This window comes from Hemibagrus wyckioides, linkage group LG27, assembly GCF_019097595.1.
Source record: "Hemibagrus wyckioides isolate EC202008001 linkage group LG27, SWU_Hwy_1.0, whole genome shotgun sequence".
NCBI lineage: Eukaryota > Metazoa > Chordata > Actinopteri > Siluriformes > Bagridae > Hemibagrus > Hemibagrus wyckioides.
In genome coordinates this window covers 2,177,501-2,195,000 of record NC_080736.1, presented here as the reverse complement: position 1 = coordinate 2,195,000, position 17,500 = coordinate 2,177,501, and the positions used below count along the sequence as shown (strand labels likewise).

The 17,500-nt window shown below is 47.4% G+C and overlaps 1 protein-coding gene across 1 annotated transcript in view; it reads right to left on the bottom strand.

Annotated features, from left to right (window-relative positions):
* itfg1 (integrin alpha FG-GAP repeat containing 1) overlaps window positions 1-17,500 on the bottom strand; it is a 129,456-nt gene that overhangs the window by 110,756 nt on the left and 1,200 nt on the right. The window contains exons 3-6 of the mRNA XM_058381546.1: window positions 4,981-5,123; window positions 4,488-4,545; window positions 4,072-4,146; window positions 3,898-3,992 (exon numbers count right to left, since the gene is read on the bottom strand). Of these exons, the coding sequence (XP_058237529.1) occupies window positions 3,898-3,992; window positions 4,072-4,146; window positions 4,488-4,545; window positions 4,981-5,123 (371 nt within the window). The remainder of the gene's footprint in view (window positions 1-3,897; window positions 3,993-4,071; window positions 4,147-4,487; window positions 4,546-4,980; window positions 5,124-17,500) is intronic.

Sequence of the window (17,500 nt, the reverse complement as noted above, 5' to 3'; positions counted from 1 at the left end):
GCAAACAAAAATGGTGACTTCTTGTGGTCTACAGCTTGGGGAATAAAAAAGAAATATATAATTATACATATATATACACATATATACACATATATACATATATATATGTTGCATCATTTCTTCATGTTTATTTGCTTGCCATCTGAGTTGAGTCACAGGGTCAGTGAATAAGCCGCTCGGGTCCAGTCCCAGCTCAGCAAATTAGGGACTTGAGTGTGACTCGATCAATAAATCTGACCCTCGAGTCCACATTTTGGCAGTAAAGCGCAGAATTAAAGTGTGATTTGAGGCGAAGCCAATGCCCCGGCTTTAACATGTCTTCGGAGTCCAAGTTCAGGATCATCTAAAGGACATTCATCATCATCATCAAGATCCAAAGAAAAAGAAAGGAAAAAAGCATTGCTTAGAGAAATGACTTCAGGAAAATCTTGAGACAAAGACAGGTCCTGTCTCTGAAGCCGTGTGCTATACGTCGTATAATGTCAAGCCTCTGAAGGGGGAAAAAAAAAAGATGAGTATCGTTGCAACCCATCTCTAAAAATAGCAGATGATCCTCTGCATTCAAATTCGGAGAAAAATCATCTTCCCGAAAGCTCTCATTCACAGAGAACCCAACCCCGGAACCATCGCTCTGTAGATAATTACATGCCAAGGAGAGTCTGAAGATCATCTGAAAAGGAAAAAAAAAAAAAAAAGGCCGGAGGTTTATTTAAAATAAAATAAAAAAACATTTATTTTTATTCGTCCCATCCTCTTGGTGGCTGTTTGTGATTTCTCCACAGCTGCTGGAAACGTTTTTTTGTTATCCCTCTGCTTCTTTTCCACAGGGCTGCCAATCAGACGTGTGTTTCTATGGCAACGAGAGCAGCGGGAACAGCCTCCAGATGGCTCGGGATCGGCGATGGATGCCAAGCTCACGCTGAGAGCGAGGGGGCAAGTGTGGAGACGTAGCCGAGGCGGGCGACTTCGCTGTGAAGGACACTGTGACCTCTTTAGCCTCTGCTGAATCGGTGACCGATGACGCGGTCCATCCTTCACACGTTGTTAAGGCCCCCCCCCCCTAGATCGTCCTAACTCGGTGAGGATTGTAGTAATGTAACTCGGAGCAGGAGATTGAGATCGTTTCATTAACTCGGCCAATCCCTGAGCAGGGTGATTATTACGGTCAGACTGATGGACAGATGAGTTTAATGAGAAACGTTTTAAACACCGTATAAACTTGGACTGCACTCAAGAGATTATGTGTGGAGAGGAAAAAATGGAATTAGAGGGACTTACTTTATATACGCTAGCACTTTAGCAGAGTCTAATCCAAACTGTTAAAGTGACAGATTGGACTTAATTCAAATCCACACAATGCCCTCTTTATTCCAAGACATGTTGGGTGCCTTTATTTTTGCACTGAGTACGGCTCAGCGATATGATATAATACCAATATTGTGATAAAATCCTTCAGGATACAATTCTGGGGTTTGGCGATATGATACCGATATCGTGATAAAATCTGTTCCTCGGGCTCGGCGATATGATGATACAATATCGACAGTATGATAAAATACTCAGTTGTGTGACATCGTGGGACAAAACACTCAGTGTCATGCTGTTATAGGAAAATAATCAGTGATGAGTTAGGGAGTTACTGTTAGCATCCAGAAGCTGATTAGCAATAAGTGTGTTCTTATTCCACAGCAATTTTCCATCAATTACATTATTTTTTTACTTTAAAAACAACAGGTCAGACTTTTTATGTTTGCCGTTACATTTAACGTAACACTAAAACATCTCATCTCCTCCATAGTAAATGGGCTGTTACTATAGAAACGATCAGAAATGTAAGAGCGGCAGAAAACTGACCAATCAGAATCCAGAATTCAGCAGCGCCCTAGTGTGGGTTTAGGCATGCAGGGTAAGGATCATTGTTCACTGTTTAGATAAATTTAGGGAAATTGACCACTGTGTACATTTCATCCCCGACTAAATCAAACCTCAAACATCGGCGTCTGTGGTTGCTGTCGAGACGGAACTGACCACACCCTCACAGTGTCCAGAGTGTTTGCTCTGCCACTGAAGTGTGATTCACTTATTTGGAAGTGCATTGTTTCAAATCTCTCTCCGGCTTAATTATTAATTACACCGCCGGTTCAGACATCACAACCCAGTGAGCAAATATCACAGACAGAGAGACAGAGAGAGAGAGAGAGAGAGAGAGAGAGAGAGCGAGAGAGTGAGTGAGTGAGTGAGTGAGTGAGTGAGTGAGTGAGTGAGAGGGAGGGAGGGAGAGAGAGAGAGAGAGAGAGAGAGGGAGGGAGGGAGAGGGAGAGAATAGAGAGGGGGGGCAGAGAGGGAGAGAGGGAGAGAGAGAGAGAGGGAGGGAGAGAGAGAGAGGGAGAGAGAGAGAGAGAGAGGTAGAGAGAGGGAGGAACACACAGAGAGGGAGAGAGAGAGAAAGAGAGAGAGAGAGAGAGAGAGACAGACAGAGAGAAAGAGAGAGACAGAGAGAAAGAGAGAGAGAGCGAGAGAGAGACAGACAGAGAGAAAGAGAGAGACAGAGAGAAAGAGAGACAGAGCGAGAGAGAGGGAGAGGTAGAGAGAGAGAGAGAGAGAGAGAGAGAGAGACAGAGTCAGAGACAGAGACAGAGACAGACAGAGAGGGAGAGGGACACGGGAGGGGGGGAGTCCACCCATCCTCCACCCATCTGCTTCAAAACAACACACACTCCATCAGTTTTGGATCAAACAAGACTCAGGATCTGTTGGGCAGAAAGCAAGGCGGTGACGACGCTCCATCTTGATGAGTGACTAAAGCAGAGCCACAAAACCAGTCCATGGGAGGAGATTTATTTATTCAGTGCTGAAGAAAATGGAAAGTCTGTCCTTTCACTCAGGATGAAAATTGCTGTATGGGTCTTAAACTAGCGGGAAGGGAAACACACGGTGCGTCTCTTTGTGAACTTCCTCCATAAAAACACCTCAATTTTTTCAAGAGAAGAGGCTAGAGGGTGTAATGTGCACATGATGCTACAAACACACTGTTAGCATCAAAAAGCCATCATTAGGGGTCCAAGCACCCGAGTGTAGCGAAAATGCTAATCCTTAAACCATCTGAGGCTGTATTAGAAACATTCCCATCTTGTCAGTTATTTCCAGTCTAGGTTTGTTGACATTAAAAATCTCGGCTTCACAGAATGAAATCAAATGAATTAGGGTAAATATCACATTGTCTTTCAGTTCAATAATGAGTAAATAACAACTGAATTCAGCGTTGATTTTCAGGGGTTGGGTTCGGACCCTTAGTTCCTCGTGGTCTGGCTCGCAGTCTCCGACCCTAATTCATCCAAAAGGTGTTCTATGGGGTTGAGGTCAGGACTCTGTGCAGGACAGTCACGTTCCTCCACACCAAACTCACTCATCCATGTCTTTATGGACCTTGCTTTGGTCACTGGTGTGCAGTCATGTTGGAACAGGAAGGGGTCATCCCCAAACTGTTCCCACAAAGAGCATGAAATTGTCCAAAATGTCTTGGTATGAAGCTGAAGCATTAAGAGTTCCTTTCACTGGAACTAAGGGGCCGAGTCCAACCCCTGAAAAACAACACCTAATTTGGAGGAGTGTCCCAAAACTTTTGGCAATATAGTGTATTTGAAGCAATGCCTCTACTCGAATGTTTCTGTTTTTAATTAAACCTTTATTTAAATGTTTTACAGCGCCCCCTATTGGCATGCTAGTATTAAAACCCGCATGCTAAATTAAAGTCATAAGGAGTTCGGTGCTGAAATACAGAAACATTTCTGATTTTTCTCCTAAATGTTTTTTTTTTCAGGTCAGTATGATTGGTCATTATCAGAAGAAAAACAGACTTTAACACTGCTTGTATTTTTGACTTGACTCTCGACTCACCGGCTGTGAAGTCCTTGTTGAGGTCGATGAAAGCGTTGGAGTGAGGAACGCGGATCTGCACGTCTGACCCCAGAGCTTTCTCACACTTCAGCTTCCTGTGGAGTGAGACGGATAAATGAGCGTCTTACTGTACGTTAAATCGTTAAGATACAGAACTCCGGAAATTCTCTTTACCGGCCACGGAGATAGCAGACCTCTGTGGAATCGCCCACCACTCCGAAGATATCCGGAATCATATCGCCATTAAAGCTGCAGCCGAGAAACACAAACACATCGGGAATGTTTTATATCCTACAGAACTTTCTAGAAGAACAGATGTGTCTGAGTGCGAAAGTTTTAATTTCTCCATGTTGTGTGTTCTTTTTCTTTCAGGAGGGACTTCATCCTGTCAGAGAGGCAGAGAATCTGGAGTTTATCCCGGGAATTCCGGGCATGATTTGGGAATACAGTCTGGATGTGAAGCCAATCCATGGCAGAGCACCACACACACTCATACTCTCACACCCAGGAGCAATTCAGAGACAACAGTCCACCTACTGACATCTACACTCTGTGTGTGTGTGTGTGTGTGTGTGTGTGTGTGTACTTACTCCATAACAAGAGGTTGATCCTTAAATGTCCTGTTCAGGTCAACTCTGGCGCTCTGATCTGTCCAAGAGAACAATGAAGAATTAGAGAGAGAGAGAGTGTGTGTGTCCTATATATCTATATGTATACTGATTTTTGCACAGATTTATCATTTTGGACCTTTATCCATCACTCTATTCCTATATCAGTTTCTCAGTCTGTCCCTCTATCCCTCCATCCATCCTCGTATCTCTCTCTTAAGTATCCATGCATTCTCTCCCACATTTTTATCTGCTTTACCCACCCATCCACCTTTTCTTTCTTTCTTTCCTTCCTTCCTTCGCATCTATTCAATTCATTTTTTCCACTCCTCTATCCACCTAGCCATCATCTATTCATCACATCATGGCTTCATTTCCAAATTTCCCCTCAGTGATCTATATCCCTCTATCCATGAATGATAGAGTGAACAGTGGTTTTGTGTGTGTGTGTGTGTGTGTGTGTGTGTGTAATTACTCAGAGTTTGGTTGTTCCCCCAGAAGACGAAGACGCTGGTCTGCAGCAGGGATGATCCTGTCGCGTGGCCAGTGAGCAGAACATCCATCTGAGAATCTCCATCATAATCAGCTGGAACCACACTGCTGATCACACTGACCTCACTGTAACACACACACACACACACACACACACACACACACACACACACACACACACACACAGCTGATCACACTGACCTCACTGTAACACACACACACACACACACACACTGCTGATCACACTGACCTCACTGTAACACACACACACACACACACACACACTGCTGATCACACTGACCTCACTGTAACACACACACACACACTGCTGATCACACTGACCTCACTGTAACACACACACACACACACACACACACTGCTGATCACACTGACCTCACTGTAACACACACACACACACTGCTGATCACACTGACCTCACTGTAACACACACACACACACACTGCTGATCACACTGACCTCACTGTAACACACACACACACACACACACACACTGCTGATCACACTGACCTCACTGTAACATACACACACACACACACAGCTGATCACACTGACCTCACTGTAACACACACACACACACACTGCTGATCACACTGACCTCACTGTAACACACACACACACACACACTGCTGATCACACTGACCTCACTGTAACATACACACACACACACACTGCTGATCACACTGACCTCACTGTAACACACACACACACACACACACTGCTGATCACACTGACCTCACTGTAACACACACACACACACACTGCTGATCACACTGACCTCACTGTAACACACACACACACACACACTGCTGATCACACTGACCTCACTGTAACACACACACACACACACTGCTGATCACACTGACCTCACTGTAACACACACACACACACACTGCTGATCACACTGACCTCACTGTAACACACACACACACACACTGCTGATCACACTGACCTCACTGTAACACACACACACACACACTGCTGATCACACTGACCTCACTGTAACACACACACACACACAGCTGATCACACTGACCTCACTGTAACACACACACACACACACTGCTGATCACACTGACCTCACTGTAACACACACACACACACACACTGCTGATCACACTGACCTCACTGTAACACACACACACAGCTGATCACACTGACCTCACTGTAACACACACACACACACACACAGCTGATCACACTGACCTCACTGTAACACACACACACACACACACACAGCTGATCACACTGACCTCACTGTAACACACACACACACACACACACACACAGCTGATCACACTGACCTCACTGTAACACACACACACACACACAGCTGATCACACTGACCTCACTGTAACACACACACACACACACACACACTGCTGATCACACTGACCTCACTGTAACACACACACACACACACACACACTGCTGATCACACTGACCTCACTGTAACACACACAGCTGATCACACTGACCTCACTGTAAGACACACACACACACACACACAGCTGATCACACTGACCTCACTGTAACACACACACACACACACACACACACACTGCTGATCACACTGACCTCACTGTAACACACACTGCTGATCACACTGACCTCACTGTAACACACACACACACACACTGCTGATCACACTGACCTCACTGTAACACACACACACACAGCTGATCACACTGACCTCACTGTAACACACACACACACACACACAGCTGATCACACTGACCTCACTGTAACACACACACACACAGCTGATCACACTGACCTCACTGTAACACACACACACACTGCTGATCACACTGACCTCACTGTAACACACACACACACACACACACAGCTGATCACACTGACCTCACTGTAACACACACACACACAGCTGATCACACTGACCTCACTGTAACACACACACACACACACAGCTGATCACACTGACCTCACTGTAACACACACACACACACACACACACACACACACAGCTGATCACACTGACCTCACTGTAACACACACACACACACAGCTGATCACACTGACCTCACTGTAACACACACACACTGCTGATCACACTGACCTCACTGTAACACACACACACTGCTGATCACACTGACCTCACTGTAACACACACACACACACACACACACAGCTGATCACACTGACCTCACTGTAACACACACACACACACAGCTGATCACACTGACCTCACTGTAACACACACACACACACACACAGCTGATCACACTGACCTCACTGTAACACACACACACACACACACACACACACAGCTGATCACACTGACCTCACTGTAACACACACACACACACACACACTGCTGATCACACTGACCTCACTGTAACACACACACACACACACACACACACACACACACACACACAGCTGATCACACTGACCTCACTGTAACACACACACACACACACACACACACACACACACACACACAGCTGATCACACTGACCTCACTGTACCACACACACACACACACACACACACACAGCTGATCACACTGACCTCACTGTACCACACACACACACACACACACACACACTGCTGATCACACTGACCTCACTGTAACACACACACACACACACACACACACAGCTGATCACACTGACCTCACTGTACCACACACACACACACACACACACACACACACACACAGCTGATCACACTGACCTCACTGTACCACACACACACACACACACACTGCTGATCACACTGACCTCACTGTAACACACACACACACACACACACACACACTGCTGATCACACTGACCTCACTGTAACACACACGCACACACACACACACTGCTGATCACACTGACCTCACTGTACCACACACACACACACACTGCTGATCACACTGACCTCACTGTAACACACACACACACTGCTGATCACACTGACCTCACTGTAACATACACACACACACACACAGCTGATCACACTGACCTCACTGTAACACACACACACACACACACACACACAGCTGATCACACTGACCTCACTGTAACACACACACACAGCTGATCACACTGACCCTCACTGTAAGACACACACACTGCTGATCACACTGACCTCACTGTACAAACACACACACACACACTGCTGATCACACTGACCTCACTGTAACACACACACACTGCTGATCACACTGACCTCACTGTAACACACACACACACACACAGCTGATCACACTGACCTCACTGTAAACACACACACACACACTGCTGATCACACTGACCTCACTGTAACACACACACTCTGCTGATCACACTGACCTCACTGTAACACACACACACACACACACTGCTGATCACACTGACCTCACTGTAACACACACACACACACACACACACAGCTGATCACACTGACCTCACTGTAACACACACACACACACTGCTGATCACACTGTCCTCACTGTAACACACTCACACACAGCTGATCACACTGCCCTAACTGTAACACACACACACACACACACACAGCTGATCACACTGACCTCACTGTAACACACACACACACACACAGCTGATCACACTGACCTCACTGTAACACACACACACACACACACACACAGCTGATCACACTGACCTCACTGTAACACACACACACACAGCTGATCACACTGACCTCACTGTAACACACACACACACACACTGCTGATCACACTGACCTCACTGTAACACACACACACACACACACACAGCTGATCACACTGACCTCACTGTAAGACACACACACTGCTGATCACACTGACCTCACTGTAACACACACACACACACTGCTGATCACACTGACCTCACTGTAACACACACACACACAGCTGATCACACTGACCTCACTGTAACACACACACACACACACACAGCTGATCACACTGACCTCACTGTAACACACACACACACTGCTGATCACACTGACCTCACTGTAACACACACACACAGCTGATCACACTGACCTCACTGTAACACACACACACACACACACAGCTGATCACACTGACCTCACTGTAACACACACACACACTGCTGATCACACTGACCTCACTGTAACACACACACACTGCTGATCACACTGACCTCACTGTAACACACACACACACACACAGCTGATCACACTGACCTCACTGTAACACACACACACACACACACAGCTGATCACACTGACCTCACTGTAACACACACACACACACAGCTGATCACACTGACCTCACTGTAACACACACACACACACACACACTGCTGATCACACTGACCTCACTGTAACACACACACACACACACTGCTGATCACACTGACCTCACTGTAACACACACACACACAGCTGATCACACTGACCTCACTGTAACACACACACACACACACACAGCTGATCACACTGACCTCACTGTAACACACACACACACACACACAGCTGATCACACTGACCTCACTGTAACACACACACACACACAGCTGATCACACTGACCTCACTGTAACACACACACACACAGCTGATCACACTGACCTCACTGTAACACACACACACACACACACTGCTGATCACACTGACCTCACTGTAACACACACACACACACTGCTGATCACACTGACCTCACTGTAAGACACACACACTGCTGATCACACTGACCTCACTGTAACACACACACACACACTGCTGATCACACTGACCTCACTGTAACACACACACACACACTGCTGATCACACTGACCTCACTGTAACACACACACACACACACACAGCTGATCACACTGACCTCACTGTAACACACACACACACACTGCTGATCACACTGACCTCACTGTAACACACACACACACACACACAGCTGATCACACTGACCTCACTGTAACACACACACACACACACAGCTGATCACACTGACCTCACTGTAACACACACACACACAGCTGATCACACTGACCTCACTGTAACACACACACACACACACACACTGCTGATCACACTGACCTCACTGTAACACACACACACACACACACAGCTGATCACACTGACCTCACTGTAACACACACACACACACACTGCTGATCACACTGACCTCACTGTAACACACACACACTGCTGATCACACTGACCTCACTGTAACACACACACACACACACACACACACAGCTGATCACACTGACCTCACTGTAACACACACACACACACACACAGCTGATCACACTGACCTCACTGTAACACACACACACACACACACACACAGCTGATCACACTGACCTCACTGTAACACACACACACACACACACACTGCTGATCACACTGACCTCACTGTAACACACACACACACACACACACACAGCTGATCACACTGACCTCACTGTAACACACACACACTGCTGATCACACTGACCTCACTGTAACATACACACACACACACACAGCTGATCACACTGACCTCACTGTAACACACACACACACACAGCTGATCACACTGACCTCACTGTAACACACACACACAGCTGATCACACTGACCTCACTGTAAGACACACACACTGCTGATCACACTGACCTCACTGTACCACACACACACACACTGCTGATCACACTGACCTCACTGTAACACACACACACTGCTGATCACACTGACCTCACTGTAACACACACACACACACACAGCTGATCACACTGACCTCACTGTAACACACACACACACACTGCTGATCACACTGACCTCACTGTAACACACACACACTGCTGATCACACTGACCTCACTGTAACACACACACACACACACACTGCTGATCACACTGACCTCACTGTACCACACACACACACTGCTGATCACACTGACTTCACTGTAACACACACACACACAGCTGATCACACTGACCTCACTGTAACACACACACACTGCTGATCACACTGACCTCACTGTAACACACACACACACACACTGCTGATCACACTGACCTCACTGTAACACACACACACTGCTGATCACACTGACCTCACTGTAACACACACACACTGCTGATCACACTGACCTCACTGTACCACACACACACACACACTGCTGATCACACTGACCTCACTGTAACACACACACACACACACACACACACACACTGCTGATCACACTGACCTCACTGTAACACACACGCACACACACACACACTGCTGATCACACTGACCTCACTGTACCACACACACACACACACACACACTGCTGATCACACTGACCTCACTGTAACACACACACACACTGCTGATCACACTGACCTCACTGTAACATACACACACACACACACAGCTGATCACACTGACCTCACTGTAACACACACACACACACACACACAGCTGATCACACTGACCTCACTGTAACACACACACACAGCTGATCACACTGACCTCACTGTAAGACACACACACTGCTGATCACACTGACCTCACTGTACCACACACACACACACTGCTGATCACACTGACCTCACTGTAACACACACACACTGCTGATCACACTGACCTCACTGTAACACACACACACACACACAGCTGATCACACTGACCTCACTGTAACACACCACACACACACTGCTGATCACACTGACCTCACTGTAACACACACACACTGCTGATCACACTGACCTCACTGTAACACACACACACACACACACTGCTGATCACACTGACCTCACTGTAACACACACACACACACACACACACAGCTGATCACACTGACCTCACTGTAACACACACACACACACTGCTGATCACACTGACCTCACTGTAACACACACACACACAGCTGATCACACTGACCTCACTGTAACACACACACACACACACACACAGCTGATCACACTGACCTCACTGTAACACACACACACACACACACACAGCTGATCACACTGACCTCACTGTAACACACACACACACACACACACACAGCTGATCACACTGACCTCACTGTACCACACACACACACACTGCTGATCACACTGACCTCACTGTAACACACACACACTGCTGATCACACTGACCTCACTGTAACACACACACACACACACAGCTGATCACACTGACCTCACTGTAACACACACACACACACTGCTGATCACACTGACCTCACTGTAACACACACACACTGCTGATCACACTGACCTCACTGTAACACACACACACACACACACTGCTGATCACACTGACCTCACTGTAACACACACACACACACACACACACAGCTGATCACACTGACCTCACTGTAACACACACACACACACTGCTGATCACACTGACCTCACTGTAACACACACACACACAGCTGATCACACTGACCTCACTGTAACACACACACACACACACACACAGCTGATCACACTGACCTCACTGTAACACACACACACACACACAGCTGATCACACTGACCTCACTGTAACACACACACACACACACACACACAGCTGATCACACTGACCTCACTGTAACACACACACACACAGCTGATCACACTGACCTCACTGTAACACACACACACACACACTGCTGATCACACTGACCTCACTGTAACACACACACACACACACACACAGCTGATCACACTGACCTCACTGTAAGACACACACACTGCTGATCACACTGACCTCACTGTAACACACACACACACACTGCTGATCACACTGACCTCACTGTAACACACACACACACAGCTGATCACACTGACCTCACTGTAACACACACACACACACACACAGCTGATCACACTGACCTCACTGTAACACACACACACACACACACAGCTGATCACACTGACCTCACTGTAACACACACACACACTGCTGATCACACTGACCTCACTGTAACACACACACACTGCTGATCACACTGACCTCACTGTAACACACACACACACACACAGCTGATCACACTGACCTCACTGTAACACACACACACACACACACAGCTGATCACACTGACCTCACTGTAACACACACACACACACAGCTGATCACACTGACCTCACTGTAACACACACACACACACACACACTGCTGATCACACTGACCTCACTGTAACACACACACACACACACTGCTGATCACACTGACCTCACTGTAACACACACACACACAGCTGATCACACTGACCTCACTGTAACACACACACACACACACACAGCTGATCACACTGACCTCACTGTAACACACACACACACACACACAGCTGATCACACTGACCTCACTGTAACACACACACACACACAGCTGATCACACTGACCTCACTGTAACACACACACACACAGCTGATCACACTGACCTCACTGTAACACACACACACACAGCTGATCACACTGACCTCACTGTAACACACACACACACACACAGCTGATCACACTGACCTCACTGTAACACACACACACACAGCTGATCACACTGACCTCACTGTAACACACACACACACACACACTGCTGATCACACTGACCTCACTGTAACACACACACACACACTGCTGATCACACTGACCTCACTGTAAGACACACACACTGCTGATCACACTGACCTCACTGTAACACACACACACACACTGCTGATCACACTGACCTCACTGTAACACACACACACACACTGCTGATCACACTGACCTCACTGTAACACACACACACACACACACACACAGCTGATCACACTGACCTCACTGTAACACACACACACACACTGCTGATCACACTGACCTCACTGTAACACACACACACACACACACAGCTGATCACACTGACCTCACTGTAACACACACACACACACACAGCTGATCACACTGACCTCACTGTAACACACACACACACAGCTGATCACACTGACCTCACTGTAACACACACACACACACACACAGCTGATCACACTGACCTCACTGTAACACACACACACACACACACAGCTGATCACACTGACCTCACTGTAACACACACACACACACACTGCTGATCACACTGACCTCACTGTAACACACACACACTGCTGATCACACTGACCTCACTGTAACACACACACACACACACACACACACAGCTGATCACACTGACCTCACTGTAACACACACACACACACACACACACAGCTGATCACACTGACCTCACTGTAACACACACACACACACACAGCTGATCACACTGACCTCACTGTAACACACACACACACACACACTGCTGATCACACTGACCTCACTGTAACACACACACACACACACACACACAGCTGATCACACTGACCTCACTGTAACACACACACACACTGCTGATCACACTGACTTCACTGTAACACACACACACACACTGCTGATCACACTGACCTCACTGTACCACACACACACACTGCTGATCACACTGACTTCACTGTAACACACACACACACAGCTGATCACACTGACCTCACTGTAACACACACACACTGCTGATCACACTGACCTCACTGTACCACACACACACACACACTGCTGATCACACTGACCTCACTGTAACACACACACACTGCTGATCACACTGACCTCACTGTAACACACACACACTGCTGATCACACTGACCTCACTGTACCACACACACACACACACTGCTGATCACACTGACCTCACTGTAACACACACACACACACACACACACACACACTGCTGATCACACTGACCTCACTGTAACACACACGCACACACACACACACACTGCTGATCACACTGACCTCACTGTACCACACACACACACACACACACACTGCTGATCACACTGACCTCACTGTAACACACACACACACTGCTGATCACACTGACCTCACTGTAACATACACACACACACACACAGCTGATCACACTGACCTCACTGTAACACACACACACACACACACAGCTGATCACACTGACCTCACTGTAACACACACACACAGCTGATCACACTGACCTCACTGTAAGACACACACACTGCTGATCACACTGCCCTCACTGTACCACACACACACACACTGCTGATCACACTGACCTCACTGTAACACACACACACTGCTGATCACACTGACCTCACTGTAACACACACACACACACTGCTGATCACACTGACCTCACTGTAACACACACACACACACTGCTGATCACACTGACCTCACTGTAACACACACACACTGCTGATCACACTGACCTCACTGTAACACACACACACACACACACTGCTGATCACACTGACCTCACTGTAACACACACACACACACACAGCTGATCACACTGACCTCACTGTAACACACACACACACACTGCTGATCACACTGACCTCACTGTAACACACACACACACAGCTGATCACACTGACCTCACTGTAACACACACACACACACACACACAGCTGATCACACTGACCTCACTGTAACACACACACACACACACACACAGCTGATCACACTGACCTCACTGTAACACACACACACACACACACACACAGCTGATCACACTGACCTCACTGTAACACACACACACACAGCTGATCACACTGACCTCACTGTAACACACACACACACACACTGCTGATCACACTGACCTCACTGTAACACACACACACACACACACACAGCTGATCACACTGACCTCACTGTAAGACACACACACTGCTGATCACACTGACCTCACTGTAACACACACACACACACTGCTGATCACACTGACCTCACTGTAACACACACACACACACACAGCTGATCACACTGACCTCACTGTAACACACACACACACACACAGCTGATCACACTGACCTCACTGTAACACACACACACACACACACAGCTGATCACACTGACCTCACTGTAACACACACACACACACACACACAGCTGATCACACTGACCTCACTGTAACACACACACACACTGCTGATCACACTGACCTCACTGTAACACACACACACACACAGCTGATCACACTGACCTCACTGTAACACACACACACACACACACAGCTGATCACACTGACCTCACTGTAACACACACACACACACAGCTGATCACACTGACCTCACTGTAACACACACACACACACACACACTGCTGATCACACTGACCTCACTGTAACACACACACACACACACACAGCTGATCACACTGACCTCACTGTAACACACACACACACACACACAGCTGATCACACTGACCTCACTGTAACACACACACACACACACACAGCTGATCACACTGACCTCACTGTAACACACACACACACACAGCTGATCACACTGACCTCACTGTAACACACACACACACACACACAGCTGATCACACTGACCTCACTGTAACACACACACACACACACAGCTGATCACACTGACCTCACTGTAACACACACACACACACAGCTGATCACACTGACCTCACTGTAACACACACACACACAGCTGATCACACTGACCTCACTGTAACACACACACACACACTGCTGATCACACTGACCTCACTGTAACACACACACACAGCTGATCAGACTGACCTCACTGTAACACACACACACACTGCTGATCACACTGACCTCACTGTACCACACACACACACACACTGCTGATCACACTGACCTCACTGTAACACACACACACACACTGCTGATCACACTGACCTCACTGTAACACACACACACACACACAGCTGATCACACTGACCTCACTGTAACACACACACACACACTGCTGATCACACTGACCTCACTGTAACACACACACACACACACACAGCTGATCACACTGACCTCACTGTAACACACACACACACACACAGCTGATCACACTGACCTCACTGTAACACACACACACACACAGCTGATCACACTGACCTCACTGTAACACACACACACACACACACAGCTGATCACACTGACCTCACTGTAACACACACACACACACACACACAGCTGATCACACTGACCTCACTGTAACACACACACACACACACTGCTGATCACACTGACCTCACTGTAACACACACACACTGCTGATCACACTGACCTCACTGTAACACACACACACACACACACACACACAGCTGATCACACTGACCTCACTGTAACACACACACACACACACACACAGCTGATCACACTGACCTCACTGTAACACACACACACACACACACACAGCTGATCACACTGACCTCACTGTAACACACACACACACACACACTGCTGATCACACTGACCTCACTGTAACACACACACACACACACACACACACACACAGCTGATCACACTGACCTCACTGTAACACACACACACACACACTGCTGATCACACTGACTTCACTGTAACACACACACACACACTGCTGATCACACTGACCTCACTGTACCACACACACACACTGCTGATCACACTGACTTCACTGTAACACACACACACACAGCTGATCACACTGACCTCACTGTAACACACACACACTGCTGATCACACTGACCTCACTGTACCACACACACACACACACTGCTGAT